This window comes from Mobula birostris, chromosome 1, assembly GCF_030028105.1.
Source record: "Mobula birostris isolate sMobBir1 chromosome 1, sMobBir1.hap1, whole genome shotgun sequence".
NCBI lineage: Eukaryota > Metazoa > Chordata > Chondrichthyes > Myliobatiformes > Myliobatidae > Mobula > Mobula birostris.
The window spans coordinates 156,457,469-156,478,801 of NC_092370.1; the positions used below are offsets into that span (position 1 = coordinate 156,457,469).

The 21,333-nt window shown below is 43.3% G+C and overlaps 1 protein-coding gene across 8 annotated transcripts in view; it reads left to right on the forward strand.

Annotated features, from left to right (window-relative positions):
* eif2ak4 (eukaryotic translation initiation factor 2 alpha kinase 4) overlaps positions 1 to 21,333 on the forward strand; it is a 151,521-nt gene that overhangs the window by 85,247 nt on the left and 44,941 nt on the right. For 6 of the 8 annotated variants that reach the window (XM_072264619.1, XM_072264608.1, XM_072264589.1 and 3 more), the window contains 4 exons: positions 657 to 698; positions 8,426 to 8,453; positions 8,852 to 8,943; positions 20,038 to 20,274. In XM_072264619.1, coding sequence (XP_072120720.1) covers positions 657 to 698; positions 8,426 to 8,453; positions 8,852 to 8,943; positions 20,038 to 20,274 — 399 coding nt within the window. The remainder of the gene's footprint in view (positions 1 to 656; positions 699 to 8,425; positions 8,454 to 8,851; positions 8,944 to 20,037; positions 20,275 to 21,333) is intronic. The other 2 variants (XM_072264615.1, XM_072264623.1) reach the window with 1 other exon arrangement.

The window sequence follows — 21,333 nt, forward strand, 5'->3', positions numbered from 1 at the left end:
CATTCTTTACTGGTCTGTAAAATTCTTTCAATCTCTACCATTATTCTTTTCAGCATTATAAACCCTATGTTCCTCTTAAACAAGTTTCTGTCATTTATTTTTCTGGGTCTTTTGTTTCATGGATGTTTGCGAAGAGTAAGAATTTCAGGTTGTATACTGTGTACATTCTCTGATATTGGATTGAACTGTTGAACCCTGAATGTCCATTTTTTTTTAGGATTGTATGTTAGAGCATCCAGTGGAGAAAAATTAAATATTGGTGGAGTGTTGGAATATTCCTTGTTGTTATGTACCATGTTGGGCAGCATGGTAATGTGGTGGTTAGCGTAACACTTTACAGGACCAGCAACTGGAAGATTGAGGTTCAGTCCTCACTACTGTCTGTAACGACTTTGTATGTTCTTCCCATGGCTATGTGGGTTTCCTCTAGATGCTCTGGTTTCCTCCCACGTTCCAAAAGAAAGATGTGTGGGTCAGGATTAGTAAGTTGTCGGCATGCTATGTTGATGCCAGAAATATAGCAACACCTGTGGGCTGCCCCAGCACATCATAAGCAATGACGTAAATGATGCACGTTGCTGTATGTTTTGACGTGCATGTAAAAAATAAAGCTAATCAAAACTTTGTTAACCATTTTAAATGTTCTTTTTCCCTAGCCAACTATCGAGTTTCCTGAAGATTTTGATGAAGAAAAGCAGGTACATTCTTCAGCTTCATCTGTGTCCTGGAGATGGACTCAGCTCTTGAATTGTAAGGCGGGCAGGTTTTGTATCTTTCAGCAAGTGGTCCTGAAGCAGCTATGAGCCATTTATTTGCAGGGAGTTCCTACTTGTAGTGGTTGTAGGTTCTTTGGAGCTGGTGAAAAGCCAGGGTTGTGTTAACTGGGCTCTCTGATAAGGTGAGTTGCAGCAATGCACAGTGCCATGACAGAGGATCACAACTGGATAGGGCACATGGAATTGGGTTAAAAGCTGCATGGACAGAAAATAGCAACCAGAGGGTGGTGGTACAAAATAGTCACAGATCCTCCCCAGCTTATGAGTGCCTGGCTTGTGTGTGGCTTGTATGCCCAGTTCAGTGTTTGGGAGAGTGTTGGGATGGATTTGTTGGCTGATGTGAGGGTGTAGGCATCTTCTGTCAGGTGGGAACTCAATTTATGGCCACATTTCCAATCTGTCAGCTGTTTGAGTTATGAACAGTACATGGGAACAGAATCTGCCATAACCTTGGGATGATGTCTTCACTTTGGAAGACGAGGTTGGTGTTCCACAATAGTAATTATTGGGACCACTAATATTCAGTGATTGGGATAGAGCAAGTAATATCATATCAGATTGCGGGGATGATACAATGCTGGGGCTACAGGAAGACTGGGGACGACTGCAACATTATAAAAAATATTATAAGCCACAAATGAATTCAATATGGATAAAGATTCAAGATTCAAAAAACTTTATTGTCATTCTAACCGTACATCAGCTCTGCAGGGCAGAATGAGACAGCGTTTCCCAGGAGCAATGCAATCATAACATAACAAACGCAACACTAAATAATAAACATAACAATAAATAGTAAAACACAACAGCCACATGTCAGTTAAAATCAAGTTATAAGTGTCCAGTGCAAGTTAAAAGTGTCCAAAGCAGAGTCAGGTGGAGCAGCTATTTAGCAGCCTGACTGCCTGTGGGAAGAAGCTGTTTAGTAGCCTTGTGGTTTTAGTTTTGATGCTCCTGTAACGTTTGCCTGATGGCAGAAGAACAAACAGTTCATGGAGAGGGTGTGAGGGGTCTTTAATGATGTACTGTGTCTTCTGGAGGCATCGACTCTGAAAGAGGTCTTGGACAGAAGGTAGGGAGACCCCAGTAACCTTCTCTGCTCCCCTAACCACCCTCTGCAAGGCTTTTTTGTCGACAGCGCTGCAGCTGGAGTACCAGGTTGTGATGCAAAAGGTCAGCACACTCTCAACCACGCCTCTGTAGAATGTAGTTAAGATGTTAGTGGGGAGTGATGCTTGGTTAAGCTTCCTCAGAAAGTGCAATCTCTGTTGGGCCCGTTTCACAATCCCAGTGGTGTTCCTGGACCAAGTAAGATTGTCGGAGATCTGCACCCCAAGGAACTTAATGTTTCCACTTTCTCCACTGTGGAGCCGCTGATGCTGAGGGGTGTGTGCTGAGGCTGAGACCTTCTGAAATCAACGATCATCTCCTTGGTTTTGGTGACATTAAGCATCAAGTTGTTATCACTGCACCAGCTCTCTAGGTGTTTGACCTAGATTGTACACTTTGGTAGGAAAAACTGCAAATTTTATCAAGCCATTGGAAATGAAAATGAGCTGAATAGGGGATAAAGGCAAAGGGATCGGTTCATAAAATACAGTATGTCAGCTCAGCAGAATAAATACAAAAATGGGAAATAGCATTGAGATTATTACAGGGACCATAGAATTCAAAAATACAAATAATGATAAATTTATGGAATTGTGTTCTTAGGTTCATTTGTATTCCCCAGTATTAGAGCATCTCTGAGCTCTGAGGACAGTTGTGCCTTTTCCCAGGCCTTGAGGAGCAGGGTGTGTATTTGGTGCAGGAGTGCTGGTTCAACTTCTTTGAGGGTCTGTACAGGGATCCCGTCAGGACCAGTGGCTTTGTTGCTAATTCAGCTCCTGATGGCATCATGGACCTCGTTCATACTGGGAGGATGGCACATATCTTCTCTCTCAGGTCTCTGGAGGATTGGAGTGCTGTCGCGGTTAAGAAGTTCATGAAAACCCAAATGAGACCTGATCGTGCCCGTTGGGCGGCGACGCAGTGTTGAGCGAGGTTTGGTCTTGGCATGCTCTGCTTCTTATGAACCTTCCTCTTTTTCATGGGTGTGATGGACATGGTGGATCAGTTGATGATCTGTCCAGCAAGTCAAGTCAAGCTAATTCTCATTTAAATCCATACATGTATATAATGTATATAACCATTCAATGTATGTATATAGAAACAAGACGTTTCTCTGATCCAGGGTGTAAAGCACAATAGTACACATAACACACAATAACTTAAGATGGCAAAGATAAAATCTACAGATGAATCACACATAAATAACAAAGTAAAGTGCATAAATTAATATTGTAAGGTACAGAACAGATTAACCAGTGACACTTTGAATATGATGCAGCTGAGAGTTCCAGAAGCTTAATGGCCTGGGGGAAGAAATGGTTTCCCATTCTGACCATTCTTGTTTGTATCCATTGGAGTCTCCTGCCTGATGGTAGAAAGCCAAAGAGGATGCTGGATGGATGGGTGGGATTCTTAGTAATACTAAGGGCCCTGCGAACGCAGCACTCCTGATTAAGTCTCCACAATGGATGGTAGGGAGACCCCTATGATCCTCTCAGCTGTTCTCACGGTCCTTTGTAGGGACTCCAGGTCAGATGCTTGGCTGCTCCCATACCTGATGGAGATGCAACTTGGGGGGTGGGAGCTTTGCTTGCCTCAGTCTTCTCAGGAAGTGGAGGTGCTGCTGTACTTTCTTGTTCTGGGAAGTAATATTAAGGGACCAGGTGAGGTCGTCCGAGATGTGAACTCCCAGGAACTTAATGAACTTAACTCTCTGCAGAGGAATCATGTATTCACAGAGGGGGATGGTTTGTCTGCACCATCCTGAAGTCCACAATGATTTCCTCTTTCTCCTCCATGTTCAGGCTTGAGTTGTTCTTCTCACACCAATCCAGCAGCCTCTCCACTTACTCTCTATACTCCATCTTGTCATTGTCTTTAATGGGGCCAACCACTGTTGTGTCATCCGCAAACTTGATGACACGGTTTGAGCCGGATCCTGCGACACAGTCACGCGTCAGCAGTGTGAACAGCAGTGGGCTGAGCACACAGCCCTGGGGAGCACCAGTGCTGAGCATTATAGGACAAGAGATGTTGCTGCCCACAGAGACTGACTATGCCCTTACTGTTAAGAAGTCCAGTGTCCAGTTGCAGAGGGAGGTGTTGAGACCCAGCAAGGACAGTTTCCCCACAAATTTGTAGGGTATGATAGTGGTAAGCACCAAACAGAAGTCTATGAACAAAGAGTCTGGCATATGAGACTGTATTTTCCAGGCGGGACAGGATGGAGTTAAGGACACAGGCTATTGCATTGTCAGTGGGTCGACTTGAACATTAAGTGAACTGGAAGGGGTCCAATGTAGCCGGGAGAAAGGCTTTAATGTGCCCGATGACCAGCCGCTCAAAGTATTTCATAATGGTTGATGTTAATGCCTCCAGATGATAATCATTTAGGCAGGTTACTGTCACCTTCTTTTGCACCAGAATGATGGTTGCCGCCTTGAAAACTGAGGATATTGAGGACTGTTCCAGAGAGATGTTGAATATATCCATCAGCACTTCTATCAGCTGGGTCTTTCAGAACCCGGCCTGGTATGTTATCGGCCCCCGCAGCTTTGTGTGGATTTATTCTGGCCAGGGTCTTCCTCAACTCAGCTTCAGCCAGACGGAGTGTCTGCTCCTCTGCATGGGGGGGGGGAGGGGTAGAAGGAGTACCTTCCTCGCCAGCACTTTGTTCTGTGTTTCAAGCCGGTCGTAGAAGACATTCAGCCTGTAGGGGAGTGAAGCACCCTGATCACTGATGAGCAGTATAGACTAGTTGTCTGTAATCCTTTGAATTCCCTGCCACATGAGCCTCCTATCCCTGGTATCATAGAAGTGGCTGTAAATTCTCTGAGAATGCTCCTGTTCTGTCTTCCTAATGGAGCGGGAAAGCATAGTCCTTGCTTCCCTGAGAGTTGTCACATCCCCCAATCTAAAGGCAGCATCACAATCCCTCAGCCGTGCATGGACCTCTGCAGTGAGACATGGCTTCAGATTTACCCTCAGCTGGATGTGTTTTGTGATGGTAATATCCTCAGTACACTTCCCTGTGTAGCTGGTCACAGAATCCACATATTCCTCAATGTTAACATGGTTGCCATAGGTAGCAACCTCCCTGAACATTCTCCAGTTCATATTATCAAACAGTCCTGCAGTGCAGAGATTGCACCCTCAGGCCCGGTTTCACCACCTTTAGAACTGGTTTGACCCGTTCCACTGCTTTGTCATCTCTGCCATTCATGGCCCTTGTGATAGTTATAGCACAGTCGTCTCTCGATCAGGCAATGACATAGTGAGGTGCCACTGTTTGGATGGGGAGTGCTGCCAAAATGCCTTGAATTTGTTTTTCTGGTTGAAGAAAGTGCTTGTGATGACAAGATTGTGCTCAGCACATATGGTGAGAAGTGGTACTCCATTTGAGTTGATGTTGTATTGAAGAAGGGAGACAAGGCAGATTGTGGTGATTACAGAGGCATCTCCCTCCTGTGAACAACAGGCAGCAAGGTGCTTTTTTCCATAGATACTGCCTGGTCTGAGTTCCTCCAGCATTTTGTGTGGGTTGTATATATTCTTGTCCACCGACTCCTACTGCTGTCTGCAGTACTCCCTGAATCACAGTGTGGTTTCCATCCATCTGGTGATACTGCAGACATAATCTTCACAGCAGGAATTGCAGGAAAAATGCTGTGAACAAAGACAACCCTTGTACTTGGTTTTCATAGATTTAATAAAGGTCTGCCAGGCTCTCTGTGTATACCGTCAAGACATGGCTGCCCTGACAACTACTTACTAATAGAGGCTTCTGCATGTCAGGAATATTCTGGAGTTATGTGATTATAGCTGATATTAATTCAAATGTGAAACAGTCTTCAGTTCTTATAAATTCAGGAAGCTTGCAATTAGTCTTAAGTTTTTTTTTGTAAATTTGAAGTTGCAAGCACAGGCTGATGCACAGACCAAGAAATTGCATATGCATCAGCCAATTAAGATATTAATTGCCTTGCATTATCTATGGGTTTAAGGCATTTGCACCATTGTTTAAGTTCAGCAAAGTGATCCAGCCAAAGTATTTGAACATCCAGAGGTGTCTCCCACTGTTTATGTGCAAATCAAAGGAAGCATTGTCAACCCAAATTATTAAAGTGAACGATGTAATTGTAGCCATGGAAACAGCATTGAATCACCTATTACCATTGATCTTAAGGGTCTCAGAAATGTGATGCAGTTTGAGTTTGTGAGCCTCTACTGAGAGTGTCTCCAGAATGATACCTGCTTGTTGTGTTGAATAAAGACTTCTTTCTCACCAGCTTTAGTGTCCTTCAATCACAGTCACATTTGTTGACAGTGCTTTCTTTGTATGGATGCCTACAGTGGGAGACACCTCTGAATGCTCAAATACCCTGTGCCACCGTATCCGTCATCTTTATTGCTGCCACATCCTCACCTCAGTGGTTGAGACCTGTCGCAGGGAATGCCAATCTGAAATAGAATGGACAACAGGCTTTTTATCCTCAGCTGGTTCAAAGCCAGGAACTAGGTCAGGACCACTACTACCACGGAGTGTCAGTATGCACATGACAAAGGCATTGTATCACGCTCTGAACAAAAGCTCCACTGTATCCTGAATACCTTTGCCAGGGCATATAGAGCCCTGAGTCTTGTTTTGAAAGTAAAAAATACACAGATCCTATATCAGCCACCACCCAACCAGCCATTTATTCAGCCCTCCTTGAAGGCTAGCAGTATCGCCCTTGGCAGCATTCTCTCCACAAAATCAGATATTGACTCAGAGGCCAACCACCACCTGAGTAGTGCTAGTGGACTCTACACAAGATCAAGGAAAGAGTCTTTGAAGACTGTGGCCGACAGGTCTAAACAAAACTTTTGGTCCATAGAGCAGTTGTCTTTCCTACAGTGCTATATAGAGTTGACTACCTACAGTAGACACCTGAAAGCCCTGGAACAAAAGCACCAAAGATCCTTTTGGAAGATTTTTGAGGATCAGCTGGAAGGGCTAATGCACCAACACCAGCGTACTGGAGGAGGTCAACATGAACGATGTTTCCACCACAATAAAGCAACGCCAACTTTGCGTCTCCCCATACAGATCCTTTACTCCCAGGTAAAGGAAAGTCAGTGAACCCCCAATGGGCAAAGGAATCGCCTAAAAGATAACATCAAAATCACCCTGAAGAGGTTCCGGTGATGTCATCGTCCAGAATGGCAGCTTAAATCAACAGCTCCTTCGGAAAAACGCATATTTTGCCCCGTTAATCCATCAAATATAAGATCTTTCGAAAATATCTGAATTGATAAGGGGGGCAAGAACGGGGAAAAATAATGGAGATAAAAAAGCATCACTGCGGAGCCTATGGACGAGAGAGGTGCAACGCGCAGCTCTCCTATGCGTGCGCGTGCTAGAGAGGCTGACGATGGGCCTTGCTCAGGCGAAGCGGCAAATATGGTAAAAATTCTGGAAGAGATAAGAGAAATCCAAAAAGATATAAAGCAGCAACTCAATGATATAAAGTCAGAGCTCGCCAATGTCTATCAGAAAACAGCGGTGGTAGAGACTTGAATTGAGAAGGTGGAAGATCGCGTTCAACACATGGAACGGATACTAAGTAAGATGATAAAAATATTAAATCAACAGGAAAGTAAATTGCTTGACCAGAAGGGAAGATCGCGACGGAAAAATATCAGGATTTATAATGTTCCTGAAGGAGCGGAGGGGTTGTCGATGATGAAGTTTGGAGAAAAGTTGCTGTGGGAAGTGCTGGAGATTCCCCCGACTATGTAGGTTGAAATTGAAATTGAGAGGATGCATCGTGTGCTCGCCCTGAGGCCTTTCGGAGACAGAGAAAGTAAGCCATGCTCAATAGTACTTAGATTCCTTCGATTCAAGAGCAAGGCAGAGATTCTACAAAGGGCCTGGGGTAAGAAGAGGGTGTTTGGAACGGGAAGTTAATATACTTTGATCGTGATTACCCCGTAGCGGTCCTACAAAAACGGAAGGAATGTTCTGAAGCGAAACGAATACTAAAGCAAGAAAAGATTAAATTCCAAACCTCGTTCCCTGCTAAACTGAGGGTGTTTTACGAAGGAGGGATACAGCTATATCAGATGGTGGAAGAGGCGACTACAGACATGAACAACAAAGGGTTGCCTGTTAGCGTGGTCAGAAAGCCTGGCTGAGCAGTTATCCCGATCTGCTTGGAAAATAGTAAGAGAATCGAGAAAGCAGGGGAAGGGAGGAGGGCGAGAGAATATCAGGAAGAGACTGAGTTCTCCGAAGACAGCCCTCACCTCCTCCAGAAGAGCCATAAGGTATGGCTAAATTTAAAAGTGCTGATAAACTAAACGGAAGCAAAAATAGACAGTGATATACCTATCTCGAGAAATACGTATTATAATGTGGATTTTATATTACTCAATTTTTTTTATTCATTCATTCACTCCTTTTTCCCCACCTAAATGAGAATATATACATGGGAGGAATACACAGGGAAATCATTTCTGTGTAATGGACATAGATTTTTTTTTACTCACTTTTATAGGTCCTGCAGCGGGGCCCTCAACTCACAGGTAGGAGGGGCTATCCCCCACGGTTAGATGTTTCTTCTAGCTCAACCCAGGGTCATCTAGAGACCCCAGTCTTGGAATCACTCCTTCCTTACCTTTTTTCTTATTATTCGCATTTCTTGGCTCTTATTTGTTCAGGGAGTAGATCGATTAAATTATATTCTGCAAATTTCAATGATATACTAACAGATAAATTCACATGGCTAAGGACAAAGCAAAATTCATTTCTTTTAATGTCAATGGGCTGTTAAATCCAATCAAATGCAGTAAAATTCTATCAAAAATGAAAAAAGAACAAGCCCATGTAGTATATTTACAGGAAACTCAGTTAAGTGATAATGAACATGGAAAATTAAAGAGAATGGGCTTCACTAATTTGTTTTTTTCCTCATATACATCAGGACATAGAAGAGGAGTTGCTATTCTCATCTCAAGCAAGCTAAATTTTGAAAAAGTATTCGAAATGGGAGATAAGGAGGGCAGATATATTCTGGTAAGGGGGAATATAGATGGAAATCCAGTTACTTTATTGAATATATATGCACCCCCAGGAGGTTATATTAGTTTCTTCCAGAAAATTACTAATAATATGTTAACGGAAACAGAAGGTCTCTTGATATGTGGGAGAGACTTAAATTTACAATTACAACCGAAGTTAGACGCTTCCAATAGAAAAACTTATGAAACAAAGTCCTTATATAAGAAAGTTAACACACTTTTTGAGGATGTTGGTCTAATTGATATATGGGGGGACCTTTCCCCCGACAGAAGGGATTACACTCATTATTCTGCCCCCCATTCCATATATACAAGAATAGACTATTTCATAACATTTGGAAAAGATAAAGACAAAATAATCACCTGTGGAATTGGGACAATAGATGTAAGTGACCATGCACCTATATATTTATCTGTTGATTTTGACCTACAACCAAAGAATACTATTTGGAAACCAAATTAAAATCTACTCAATGATCCCTATTTTAAGGAACAAAATAAAAAAGAAATTGGTCTTTACTTAGAATTCAATGATAATGGAGAGGTTTCACCTCCCATTCTGTGGGATACTCTGAAGGCTGTCTTAAGAGGAGAAATTATAGCGATATCTTCATATAAGAAAAAAAAGGAATAGAACATTAGAGGAATTACAAAATATGCTGAAGGAACTAGAAAAAATGTTTCTGAAACAGAGACACTATGAAAGTGGATCTAAATCTATGAAAATACTGCCATGGAAACTGAAAAAAAAGCAGAAAATGCAATTCATAGAAGTAGGGATCCAAGAACAAAAGTGATAAAAATAAGCTAAGTGAAATTCAAGAAGCTTTTGAACTGTTTTATAAAACTATATTCCAAAGTTCCGGGGGAAGCATAACCCAAACTGACACCTTCCTGAATTCTTTAGAGTTACCCACTTTAAGCAAAGAACAAAATAGAACGATGACTGCTGACATAAATGAAGCTGGACTAAAGACTGCAATTAGTAGGCTTAAATTAAGCAAGTCACCAGGATCAGATGGCTATACAGCAGAGTGGTATAAAGAGTTTAGAAGTGAGTTAATCCCTGTTTTACTCCCCACACTGAACTGGGCCCTAAGAAAGGTGCAAATGCCACCCAGCTGGAAGGAGGCGATAATCTCAGCTATACCGAAAGAAACATAGAAACATAGAAAATAGGTGCAGGAGTAGGCCATTCGGCCCTTCGAGCCTGCATCGCCTTTCAGTATGATCATGGCTGATCATCCAACTCAGAACCTTGTACCAGCCTTCCCTCCATACCCCGATCCCTTTAGTCACAAGGGCCATATCTAACTCCCTCTTAAATATAGCCAATGAACTGGCCTCAACTGTTTCCTGTGGCAGAGAATTCCACAGATTCACCACTCTCTGTGTGAAGAAGTTTTTCCTAATCTTGGTCCTAAAAGGCTTCCCCTTTATCCTCCAACTGTGACCCCTCGTTCTGGACTTCCTCAACATCGGGAACAATCTTCCTGCATCTAGCCTGTCCAATCCCTTTAGGATTTTATACGTTTCAATAAGATCCCCCCTCAATCTTCTAAATTCCAACGAGTATAAGCCTAGTCGATCCAGTCTTTCACCATATGAAAGTCCAGCCATCCCAGGAATCAATCTGGTGAACCTGCTTTGTACTTCCTTTATGGCAAGGATGTCTTTCCTCAGATTAGGGGACCAAAACTGCACACAATACTCCAGGTGTGGTCTCATCAAGGCCTTGTACAACTGCAGTAGTACCTCCCTGCCCCTGCACTCGAATCCTCTTGCTATGAATGCCAGCATACCATTCGCCTTTTTCACCGCCTGCTGTACCTGCACGCCCACTTTCAATGACCGGTGTATAATGACACTCAGGTCTTGTTGCACTTCCCCTTTTCCTAATCGGCCACCATTCGGATAATAATCTGTTTTCCTGTTCTTGCCACCAAAGTGGGTAACCTCACAGTTATCCACATTAAATTGCATCTGCCATGAATTTGCCCACTCACCCAACCTATCTAAGTCACTCTGCATCCTCTTAGCATCCTCCTCACAGCTAACACTGCCACCCAGCTTCGTGTCATCCGCAAACTTGGAGATGCTGCATTTAATTCCCTCATCTAAGTCATTAATATATATTGTAAACAACTGGGATCCCAGCACTGAGCCTTGCGGTACCCCACTAGTCACTGCCTGCCATTCTGAAAAGGTCCTGTTTATTCCCACTCTTTGCTTCCTGTCTGCCAACCAATTCTCTATCCACATCAATACCTTACCCCCAATACCATGTGCTTTAAGTCTGCACACTAATCTCCTGTGTGGGACCTTGTCAAAAGCTTTTTGAAAATCCAAATATACCACATCCACTGGTTCTCCCTTATCCACTTTACTAGTTACATCCTCAAAAAATTCTATGAGATTCGTCAGACATGATTTTCCTTTCACAAATCCATGCTGACTTTGTCCGATGATTTCACCGCTTTCCAAATGTGCTGTTATCACATCTTTGATAACTGACTCTAGCATTTTCCCCACCACCGATGTTAGGCTAACTGGTCTATACTTCCCTGGTTTCTCTCTCCCTCCTTTTTTAAAAAGCAGGGTTACATTAGCCGCCCTCCAATCCTCAGGAACTAGTCCAGAACCTAAAGAGTTTTGAAAAATTATCTCTAATGTATCCACTATTTCTTGGGCCACTTCCTTAAGCACTCTGGGATGCAGACCATCTGGCCCTGGGGATTTATCTGCCTTTAATCCCTTCAATTCACCTAACACTACTTCCCTACTAACATGTATTTCCCTCAGTTCCTCCATCTCACTAGACCCTCTGTCCCCTACTATTTCTGGAAGATTATTTATGTCCTCCTTAGTGAAGACAGAACCAAAGTAGTTATTCAATTGGTTTGCCATGTCCTTGTTCCCCATGATCAATTCACCTGTTTCTGTCTGTAGGGGACCTACATTTGTCTTAACCAATCTTTTTTTTTTCACATATCTATAAAAGCTTTTACAGTCAGTTTTTATGTGTGTCTGCTGGACTCTGAATTTCTCCCAGTCCTCAGGTGAGCCGCTTTTTCTGGCTAATTTGTATGTTTCTTCTTTGGAATTGATACTATCCCTAGTTTCCTTGTCAGCCACGGGTGCACTACCTTCCCTGATTTATTCTTTTGCCAAACTGGGATGAACAATTGTTGTAGTTCATCCATGTGATCTTTAAATGCTTGCCATTGCATATCCACCGTCAATCCTTTAAGAGTCATTTGCCAGTCTATCTTAGCTAATTCACATCTCATACCTTCAAAGTTACCCTTCTTTAAGTTCAGAACCTTTGTTTCTGAATTAACTATGTCACTCTCCATCTTAATGAAGAATTCCACCATATTATGGTCACTCTTACCCAAGGGGCCTCTCACGACAAGGTTGCTAATTAACCCTTCCTCATTGCTCAATACCCAGTCTAGAATAGCCTGCTCTCCAGTTGGTTCCTCGACATGTTGGTTCAAAAAACCATCCTGCATACGTTCCAAGAAATCCTCTTCCTCAGCACCCTTACCAATTGGTTCACCCAATCTATATGTAGATTGAAGTTACCCATTATAACTGCTGTTCCTTTATTGCACGCATTTCTAATTTCCTGTTTAATGCCATCCCCAAAGTCACTACTACTGTTAGGTGGCCTGTACACAACTCCCACCAGCGTTTTCTGCCCCTTAGTGTTATGCAGCTCTACCCATATCGATTCCACATCCTCCCGGCTAATGTCCTTCCTTTCTATTGCATTAATCTCCTCTCTAACCAGCAATGCTACCCACCTCCTTTTCTTTCAGGTCTATCCCTCCTAAATATTGAATATCCCTGAATGTTGAGCTCCCATCCTTGGTCACCCTGAAGCCATGTCTCTGTGATCCCAACTATATCATATTCATTAATAACAATCTGCACTTTTAATTCATCCCACCTTGTTACGAATGCACCTTGCATTGACACACAAAGCCTTCAGGCGCTCTTTTACAACACTCTTAGCCCTTATACAATTATGTTGGAAAGTGGCCCTTTTTGATTTTTGCCCTGGATTTGCCTGCCTGCCACTTTTACTTTTCACCTTACTACTTTTTGCTTCTACCCTCACTTTACACCCCTCTGTCTCTCTGCACTTGTTCCCATCCCCCTGTTGTAAACTAACCTCCTCTCTCCTAGTCTCTTTAATTTGATTCCCACCCCCCAACCATTCTAGTTTAAAGTCACCTAAGTAGCCCTCGCAAATCTCCCTGCCAGGATATTGGTCCCCCTAGGATTCAAGTGTAACCCGTCCTTTTTGTACAGGTCACACCTGCGCCAAAAGAGGTCCCAATGATCCAAAAACTTAAATCCCTGCCCCCTGCTCCAATCCCTCAGCCACGCATTTATCCTCCACCTCATTGCATTCCTACTCTCACTGTCGCGTAGCACAGGCGGTAATTCCAAGATTATTACCTTTGCGGTCATTTTTCTTAACTCCTTTCCTAACTCCCTATATTCTCCTTTCAGGACCTCTTCCCTTTTCCTACCTATGTCATTGGTACCTATATGTACCACGACCTCTGGCTCCTCACCCTCCCACTTCAAGATATCTTGGACGCGATCAGAAATATCCCAGACCCTGACACCAGGGAGGCAAACTACCATCCGTGTCTCTGGACTGCATCCACAGAATCGCCTATCTGATCCCCTTACTATAGAGTCCCCTATTACTACTGCCCTCCTCTTCCTTTCCCTACCCTTCTGAGCTACAGGGCCGGACTCTGTGCTGGAGGCATGGCCACTGTTGCTTCCCCCGGGTAAGCTGTCCCCCGGGTAAGCTGTCCCCCCCCCCCAACAGTACTCAAACAGTACTGAAGGCAAGGATGAAATGGAGTGTGGGTCATTTAGACCAATATCTGTTCTTAATGTGGATTACAGAATATTTACCTCCATCATGACCAAACGATTAGAGGAGTTTCTACCCACACTGATACATAATGATCAGACAGGTTTTATACAACAACGCCAAACACAAGACAATATACGAAGGACACTTCACATTATGGATCATATAAAAAAATGAAATTGAAGCAATAGTGATGAGCGTGGACACTGAAAAGGCATTTGATTCGGTTAATTGGAATTTTCTTTACAGAGTTTTACATAGATTTGGTCTACATAACACAATTATTAAAACTTTACAGGCAGTATGATAATCCTACTGCTAGGATTAAAATCAATGGATATTTATCTAATAGTTTTACCCTAGAAAGGGGCTCGAGACAGGGTTGTGCATGGTCACCGCTACTCTTCGCATTATTATCTGGAACCATTAGCTCAATACATCAGACAAAATGAAGGTATCAGGGGAATTACTATTAAAGGGACAGAACATAAATTGGCCTGTTACGTGGATGACATTTTGATCTATCTAGGGCAACCAACATACTCTTTACCTAAATTGATGCAATCCTTTGAACAATATGGCCAATTATCAGGGTACAAGATCAACATGGATAGAATCCAACTACTTTCATATAACTATAGCCCACCAAGAGAAATTGAAAGTAGATATCCTTGGGCATGGCAAACAGAGTCTGTCAAATATCTGGGCATCATTATGCCAAAAGATTTGGCAAAATTATCAGAATGCAATCATCAGCCTATATATACAAAAAATTAGGGAAGATATAACAAGATGGAGCCTAATTCCTTTTCTTGGTCTCAGTTCAAGGATTGAATCTATTAAAATGAATATACTGCCCAGACTACTATATCTCTTTCAGACCCTACCAATAGAGATTAACCAAAATTAATTCAATGAATGGAACAAGATGCTATCAAGATATATATGGCAAGGTAAAAGGCCTAGAGTTTGTCTCAAAACTTTGCGATTAGCCCAGGAAGAGCGGGGGATGGGGCCTACCTTCTCTTAGAGATTATTATTTTGCAGCACAGACGAGAGCCGTGATATGCTGGTGCAACCCATCATATGACGCTCAATGGAAAAACTTTGAGGAGAGGATACTTTCCATCTCCATACATGCAATTTTGGCTGATAACAACCTACAAAGTTACATAAATACTACTGATAACCCGTGGGTGAAATGGACTCTTAAAATATGGAAAACGATTATTGCAATTCTTAAATGGTGTGCACATGATTCAGATTTTACGCTGAATAAACTGGATGCTAGATTTAAGGACTGGACAGCTAAAGGAATAACAGCTATTTGCAATATAATGAAAGTTATAATTTTGAAATGCTGAAAGAGAAACACTTATTAGAAAAACGAAACTTTTATCAGTATTTATAGATGTGACAGTATGTTAATAGGACAGTTAAAAATGTAACCAAGGCAAGTACATGTCTGATAGAGCTATTTAGAAAAGCATATAATTCAGACAATGGTAGTAGAATCATTTCAAGCGTGTATAAGGGTTTGTCAAATCTTAAAACTCATTCGATTTCATACATTAAAACAAAATGGGAGAAGGAAGGAGGGATAATAATATCTGAGGAAGAATGGACAATAATATAGAGGTATCAATGGAAGTGTACCAGTTCACAGAAATGGAGGGAGTTCGGGTAGAAAAACTTGATAAGATATTTTATTACACCCTCTCAGAAATCCCATTATGGTAGTAACCTCCCTGTTTGTTGGAGAAATTGTGGAAATCAAAATGCAAACCATTATCATATTTTCTGGGAATGCCCTGTTATCAAAGACTATTGGAGTGGGATACATAATGCCCTACAAGACATCTTTAAATGTGAAATACCCTTAGAGAGTAAGACCATATATTTTGGGTATGTACCTCAAGAATGGTTGAAAAGAGATAAATATTTAATGAATATACTGCTGGTGGCTGGTAAAAAGACCCTTACCAGGAAATGATGATCACAGGAGAGCCCAACTTTAAATGTATGGATGGAAATTACAATGGACATTTACAAAATGGAGAAGATAACAACATCTGTTAATCAAGTTGGAACAATTTGATTCATAATGGAAAAATAGTTTAACTACATTACACCTCATAGGCCTGATTTTATTCTCACAAGTCAATGAATATGTTGTAAGAAAAAGATCACTCCCTACTCTGTACATAGTTTTCTTCTTTCGTTTGTTCTTTCTTTCCTCTCCTTTCTATAAGTGTATACCTCAGATAAATATTATGTGGAGATTTGTGACAAATATGATTATATGATACATATGTACAGTATCTGAAATACATCTTATGGAAAGTTTTGTTTGATGATGAACTTCAATAAAAAAAATTACAAAAAAAAATCACCCTAGAGAAATTCAACATTACATTGAATAGACCTTGCACCTGAGGGAAATCTGATGAAGAGAGAGCTGTGCTACGTGACAGTGACCTCTGCTGTGCTGAGAGAACAAGTGGCAGCTGCAAAAGAAGAGAAGGAACAACCAAAACACCCAACCACTAACCACAGGCACCACTTACTTGTGTCTACACTGCACCAGAATGCGTGGGTCTCGGATCGGCCCCTGCAGCCAGTCGAGGGTGACGTCATCGAGTGAGCACACTACTGCGTTCTCCAGAAGGATCTTGTATCCCGTGGAGTTGTACAATAGTGACTCAGGCCTTTTGACACATTGTCCATGCTGATGATCGAGCATCCATTTACAGTAATCCTATCCTAATTCCAATTTATTCTCTCCACACTCCCATCAAGTCTCCCAAGATTCTACCATACCTCAAGAGAGATTTGCAGTGGCCAGTTAACCTACCAATTTACTGCTGTTTGTGATGTGTGAGGAAACATTGAAACTCCCCACACACAACACCAGACGCTGGAGCTGATGGTGGGTCACTGGAACTGTGAGGCATGGATTCTACTAGCTGTGCTGCTGTTCACTTGCTCCCCTTAGGAGTGGCAGTGCTTGCGATTCTCAGCCGCGAGGCTGTATGTTCTAATCGGACTCTAGGAGATTAACTGAATGATCTAATCTGATGTACCCAGGATATTACTGAGAGAAAGTTATAGTATCAGCAGAGATTAAATGTAACAGTGAATTGCAGACTGCTGCATTGTTAGGTAGAAGCAAAGATTCTGTGAGATTGATGCAAAGTAACTTTGGATATTTCTGTTACCAGTTAACCAACAGTCTTAAAATAAAATAGAGCTTGTTTACTTGTGCAATTAATTTATTTGGAATAATTTACTTATAAAATCCAGTCAGCTCTGACTGAATTTTAGAAGTGCCTCATTGGCTATGAAGTTCTTTGGGACACCTCGCGTGGTTATGTAGTAGCATTGTAGCTGATTGATTGAGCTGCTGCTACAATACCAAGGAGAAACAGTTCTGCATCAGTTTTAAAGAGACTGTGTGGAAGTCCACATTCACCTGTGGTCTGAAAGAGACTTTGCTCCAAGAAATGTTTGTAGAGCAAATGCACTGATGTCATAACAACATAAATACTGTGATCTCTCAGCTTGTTTGGCAGTGACTTTGGGAAGAGCCACAGAGTTAATGTTCCAGGTCTCTCTCAGAGAAAAGTTGGTTTTAAGTTGCAAAGTAAGTAGGGGTGAGATAAATGGTAGGACAAAGGGGAATAGCTCTGATGTGGTGCGGGGGGAGGGGGAATAAATTGTAGAGGTCATCTGGTTGGTGAGCTGATAGAGACAAATAGAAAATAAAGTAATAAAAGGCATGAAATGAGGGCAGTTATACAGATGAAAGAAATGTAGGGCTGTGGGACCTGCCCAGCAGATCAGGCTGTGCTAATGGAGAGAGTCAATATCACTGATAGGAGAAGTGGCCAGTTCTGATACTGTTAGGGAAAGCAAGTTACTTGAAATTGTAGAATTTGACATTGAATCTGGAAGGCTGCAATGTGCTGAGATGGAAGCCAAGGTATGGTTCTTCATCTAACCTGGGTCGCCCAGTCTGCTCGGGACCAAATCCCCCAACAGCCTATTCACGGGGAACTAGATGATCCTCCCTCGACAGGTGAGCAGTGGCAAGACGCCCGGCAAGGATGGAATACCTGCTGAACTTACAAGGCACTCAGCAAGGAATCACTTGAAGGGCGGTTCAGGAGCTGGCTGAAATGCTCTTTCCATCTGCGTTGGATGCTCTCTTTGTCCTTTAGCAGTGTGGTTCCACCAGTGGACAACAGTGGAGATGGGCCGGATCTTGAGGGGCCGAAGATCATCTTGACGGAGTTGAAGAGCAGCTTCGAGTTGTTGAAGTCGGTGAAGCGTTGCACCTCTTCAGCTTTCCTGTCCCACCACAGGTCGTGCATCTTGGGAATTTCCCGTTGGGCATAGGCCTGAAGGGACTTGAACCTTTCTCTTTTGGAAATGGAGCTTGGGTCGTTTTGCCACTCCATGAATGCTTTGTTCTTCGTGGCCAGAAGATCTTTGATGGCACTGTCATTCTCGTCGAACCAATCTTGGTGGTTCTGGTCCTTGGTGCCGAGGACTGATTTTGCTGTCTCCATCACCATCTCTCTAAACTGATTCCACTTCCGGGTTGCCCCACCAGTTAGTGGTCCGTTGGCAGACAGCTTCTCATCAAGGGTGGTCTGGAACTTGCAAAGATACAGCAGCTCTTGGAGTCTGGCAGTGTTAGAAGCTGTTCTGATGAACTTAGGGCGCTTGGGATGGTGGGGAGCAATAGTGGCTAAAATGTGGTGTGGACAAGCCTGTGGTCAGCCAGCACTCCGCTCCTCGCATGGCTGTGGTGATGAGGACATCCCAGATGTCTCGGCGATGTATTATAATGTAGTCAATCATGTGCCAATGTTTGGATCTTGGGTGCATCCATGTTGTCTTGTACTTGTTCACCAGCCTGAGCACTGTGTTTGTGATGAGGAGGTCATATTCTGCACATTTGCTAAGGAGCAAGAGGCCGTTGCTGTTCATATTGCCAATACCATGTTTGCCTAGTACCGCTTCCCAGCGACTGTGAGCGCAGCCTACTCGGGCATTGAAGTCACCGAGCAGGATTAGTTTGTCGTTGGCAGGGACTGAGCACAGAACAGAGCTAAGGTCGGTGTAGAACTGTTCAATGGTCTCGTATTTGCTGGTCATGGTGGGGGCACCAGCGCTGATGACTGTTGCGTGACGTTTGTGGCTGAGGGGCAGACATAGCCACATAAGCCTTTCGTTGATTTCCATGGGCAGGTCAGAGAGTTGTTTCAGGAAGCTGGACTTGACTGCAAATCCAACTCCATGAATCCTCTCTTCATCTTGCGCTTTTCCTTTCCAAAAGGAAGTGTAGCCACTGGTGGTTTCAGTATAGAAGATTGGTAGGAATTGAAAGTTGCACAATGTAACCAGTGCGTGAAAGATATTAAAGTGAAAAAGCCTTGCACAGAGACGATCCCACTATCTCGGCCTCAGAAGTCAGGATCCACTGGGACGAAAAATCATTACGTCCGGCAACCTCCTTGGCTGCATTGGATGGCCGCGTCTTCTTAAGAGCTCTGCCGTGCCCTACGCACTCCACAGTGCTCTGCTGCAACACCTTCTCAGCCGTTGAACCCCTGGGGTTTCCTCCGCCTGATCCACTGAAGCAATCTTCGCATGCTGGGATGAGCACACTCCCCATCTCACCAAGGGTTTCAGACCCATCGGCTACCCTCACCTGGTTTAGTCGGCCTGTCAAAGCCGTTGCCCGGGGTGTGGCCGCTGTCGCATGCAAACAGCTACGGGGAGCCACAGGTGAGAGCTGGGCGTTGGTGGGGACCAATAGATGACAAGCCACTCCAAGGTGTGTGACAAGCCTCCCATCTAGAGGTGCTACCCCTCCCATGCACCCCAGGCATCCCTGTTTACCCCTGTCACCCCTGACCATTATTAAGTAGTTAACCATCATTATCCTAGGCAGTGTAAACAAAGTGCTGATCAGGAGCAATGAGGAGCAACCCTTTGGAATTCTCTTCCCAAGATGGTTGTGGAGGCTTGGTTGTTGATTAGGCTTGATCAAAGTACATAGACCAGTTTGATGGGCTGAATGTTCTGCTGCTTCTGAGGTGCCTCAATACAAGCTCTCTATTCTCATATAAGTTGTGAATAAACTTTGCATCTTATTGATGTTTGTTCTCTTTAAAGAAACGTATCATTGGCTGGTTGTTGGATCATGACCCAACCAAACGCCCCACTGCAGTTGAGCTGCTGAGAAGTGACCTCCTCCCTCCACCCCAAATGGAAGAGTCAGAGCTGCACGAAATGCTGCATCACACCCTGGCAAACACCAGCAGTAAGGCTTACCGAACCATGGTCACTCAGCTGTTCTCCCAACGTATTACTCCTGGCATGGATTTCACCTATGACTCTGATGTTTATAAGGTAGGGAACAGATGCTGTCAAGCACATCCTTTACGGGACGACTTCAACGTACTGGGGATTGCTTGGGGGAATGGGATGCAGGGGATTGTTGGAATGGGGTACTGGGGATTGCTTGGGGGAATGGGGTGCAGGGGTTTGTTGGAATGGGGTACTGGGGATTGGTTGGGGGAATGGGGTGCTGGGGATTGGGGGAATGGGGTGCAGGGAATTGCTGGGGGAATGGGGTACTGGGGATTGGTTGGGGTATGGGGTGCTGGGGATTGGGGGAATGGGGTGCAGGGGATTGTTTGGGGGAATGGGGTACTGGAGTGTTTGGGAAAGGGGAAGAATAAACAAAACTTGGCATAGTGCAGTTGAACATGTCTGCCCTCTGCTGTTTTAATTCCTCACCAAACAGGTCGAAAAGATCTGTAGCTCTTACAGAAATGTCGGCATCAGAACTTCATGAATAAAATATTCCTGACTGTTAACATTGATCATTCATTGGCTTTCTCTGAAAAGAAATTATTCAAATGGTTGTCCCCTGGTGCAGCTCCAGTCTAGGAAGCCAGGACATATCACTGCCTTCTTAATTGATTTATGAATAAGCTGAGAAAATTTTTGTTCAAATTCCCACACCTTTGCAAAGATTTTAGAAATCTTCAGGCAGAGTTCTTTAAGGGCAGACACATGGCTATTCAGGATTTGGACTGTCACGGAAATGAAGAGGAGGAGAAAAATATCTGGACAATAGGAATAAGATCAAGATTAGCTTGTAGCAATGTAGTATGAGCACTGAAGTATAAAGACAGTGAATGATCCCCAAAATGAAAGGCTTAATGTATGATGGCTCTGGGCCTGCGCTTGACGGAGTTAACAAAGATGAGGGACAATCTCATTGAAACTTACCAGACTGTGAAAGAGTTGGATAGAGTGGATGCAGAGAGGATCCAAGGATACAACCTCAGGATAAGGGGACATTCCTTTAGGGAGTTGTTTATTCTTCCAGAGGGTGGTGAACCTGTGGAATTCACACCACAGAGGGCTGTGGAGTCCAAGTCATTGGATGTATTAAACCAG